The sequence below is a fragment of the Amaranthus tricolor genome, chromosome 12 (genome assembly GCF_026212465.1).
Source record: "Amaranthus tricolor cultivar Red isolate AtriRed21 chromosome 12, ASM2621246v1, whole genome shotgun sequence".
Classification (NCBI taxonomy): Eukaryota; Viridiplantae; Streptophyta; class Magnoliopsida; order Caryophyllales; family Amaranthaceae; genus Amaranthus; species Amaranthus tricolor.
The window spans coordinates 18,144,751-18,147,250 of NC_080058.1; the positions used below are offsets into that span (position 1 = coordinate 18,144,751).

Consider the following 2,500-nt stretch of genomic DNA (forward strand, 5'->3'; position numbering starts at 1 on the left):
CCCTAATGAATTTAAAGTTGAAGCCATCAAATCCTGGTGCTTTATCTACTCCACATGCCCACACTGCATTTTTAATTTCCTCTCTGGATGGAATTATTTCGAGATTTTGTGCTTGTAGTTGTGAGATTTTAGGGTGGTCATCCATGCTGAAATCGAAGTCCGGACCCGTACCCTAGGCATAACGTTTCACAAAATAGTCCCTGACTTTCTCTTTGAGATTCTGAGTACCCCCTATTGACCTGCCATTGATTTTTATCTTGGAGATCTCTTGCTTCTTTCTTCTGAACAGGGTTGCTGCATGAAAGAATTTTGTATTTTGATCTTTCATATTGAATCCATACGATCGAGCTCTTTGTCTCCAAATTCTCTCCCTTCTAACGAGCCACTGATGAAGCATGCTATTTGCAGCAGAAAGTCTAGCCATTTCCATATTGTCAAGCATTCCCCTTTCACTTTTCCTTTCCAGTTCATGTATCACCAATTCAAGCTCATTTATTTTGTTATCCATATGATCAAACTTTTCTCTACGCCAGGTTCTAAGAGGGGCCTTCATCATCTTGAGTTTGGTATGTAGTGACACATGTGGGATGTTGCGCCATTCATTGACAATGAAGCGTTTAAATTGTGGATGTTGGAACCAGGCATCATAGCATCTGAACGGTTTTGGGCCCCAGTTGTTGCACACTTCCATCAATAAGAGCAGGGGTTATGATCCGAGAAGCTTCTACATAAGCCCATCAAGTTCATATTCGGGAATTTTCTCAGCCATTCATGATCACACAGAGCTCTATCCAGTCTGCTTTTGGACTCATTTCGACGCCAGGTAAATCTCACACCATGAAGCGGAATGTCAAGAAGCCTTAATTCGTTGATCCACTTCGAGAAATGTCTCATACTACGGGCACATGTGACAGCTCCTGTTCTTTCTCCTGAGTGCAAAATGACATTAAAATCTCCCATTAAAAGGATTGGTTTGTTGATATTCACCACCTTGGCTTTAATCTCATCAAACATAGCCAATCTTCCCAGCCTATCATTATGCCCGTAGATCACCCCAACGCAGCATTCAAAGTTGTAGTTTTTGATACACCCCTCTATCAAGACCCATCTACATCCCGTATGTTTCACCGATGCATTAAAAGATTGTTTGTCCCAAACAGCAATTATTCCACCACTATTTGTGTTTGAGGCAAAAATTTCACAAAAGTCATATTCATCATTTCCCCATAATCTTTTTAGTCTGGATTGAAAAGGCTTTCTATGCTTTCTTTCCACCAACCCCATAAATGAAATCTTTTTCTTTTTTACAAGTGATCTAATGGATAAAGATTTTTCTCCTTTGCCAATCCCCCGAATATTCCAAACTAGGCAATTCATAAAATCAGATATTGGTCAAGGCTCCAGAGTGGTGGGGTATATAGTAGCATCATGCGCCTTTCCCCTCCATGATCAAAATTCTCTTTGACTTTCTAAGATCAGATAACACAGCCTCTTCGTCATTTGCAGAGATACCTAAAAGTTGTGCAGTTTCCCATGTTTTTCTTGCCTCGATCATGCCATTTACAAGGGGAGTTTGATGGTTCGAAGACTTCTTAGGACGGCCTCTAGGTCTCGATGACTTATTGCCCATAATGGGGGTCGACAAAGGGGAGCTTAGATATTGGCAAGAGTTACAACTATCAGCTAACACCACATTGTCCCAAAGAATATTCTCATACAATACGATGGGATCGACCCACCCCTGATTTTCCCCGCAGCTTGTCCTCCTACACATCTCCTGTACCAATGGATCATAGAAATAATGGGGCTGCGTGTTAGCCAGTGAGCAGCTTAAAGCTTCCTCCCTCATACCATCGACCTTTCAGGAGGAGGTTTAGTCCTTTCCTCGAATCCCTCGACACGAATTTCACCACAATTGCCATAGCGCTCCTTTACCCAAATATCACAACTACCATTTTCATAGAAAAGCTTGATTCGATTGTCAATTCTGTTTTGTGCTTTTGTTCTGACTAGAATCCGAGCCCCAGTAATGTTCTCACACCCCTGCACTGTGCTATCAATGTGTATAACCGGCCCCCATTTTTCCCCAATGATCCTCAAATTCTCTTTATTCCAACACAAGGGATGAATACCAACACAGTCAATCCACACTAATCTATCATCAAAGGACTCACCTTCAGACCAAAGTCTAACATCATCAAACACATTCCATAATGGGCTATCCACGGTCACAGCATTATTGGCATCACTTGTAGTAGCAAACACAATCAATAATTTGGTAGGGCAAAGGAAGAACATACCAGTTTCATTCACCTCACAGGCAGACAATCTGGATTTAATATGCGGAGGTCAAGAATGTCTGTATTTTCAGCAATAACTGCCCTGTTCAGCATCGATGCGATTTCCTCGTTTTCATTCACATTGAGAGAATGACTAATTGGAATAGTGTTGATTTCCCTCTCCAATTTGGCTTCAATTTTTTCCAGCTTATTCTGTAGTC

At 41.4% G+C, this 2,500-nt stretch overlaps 1 protein-coding gene across 1 annotated transcript; it reads right to left on the minus strand.

The window, feature by feature from the left end:
* Positions 1 to 690: 690 nt before the first annotated feature.
* LOC130828657 (uncharacterized) lies at positions 691 to 1,377 on the minus strand. Its single transcript, XM_057694618.1, has one exon. It carries the CDS (start codon positions 1,375 to 1,377, stop codon positions 691 to 693), a length of 687 nt encoding a protein of 228 aa, XP_057550601.1.
* Positions 1,378 to 2,500: the final 1,123 nt, after the last annotated feature.

What these genes read in the sequence shown, in the direction of transcription:
- LOC130828657 (XM_057694618.1), bottom strand. Translation starts at nt 1,377, where the DNA reads ATGAATTGCCTAGTTTGGAATATTCGGGGGATTGGCAAAGGAGAAAAA.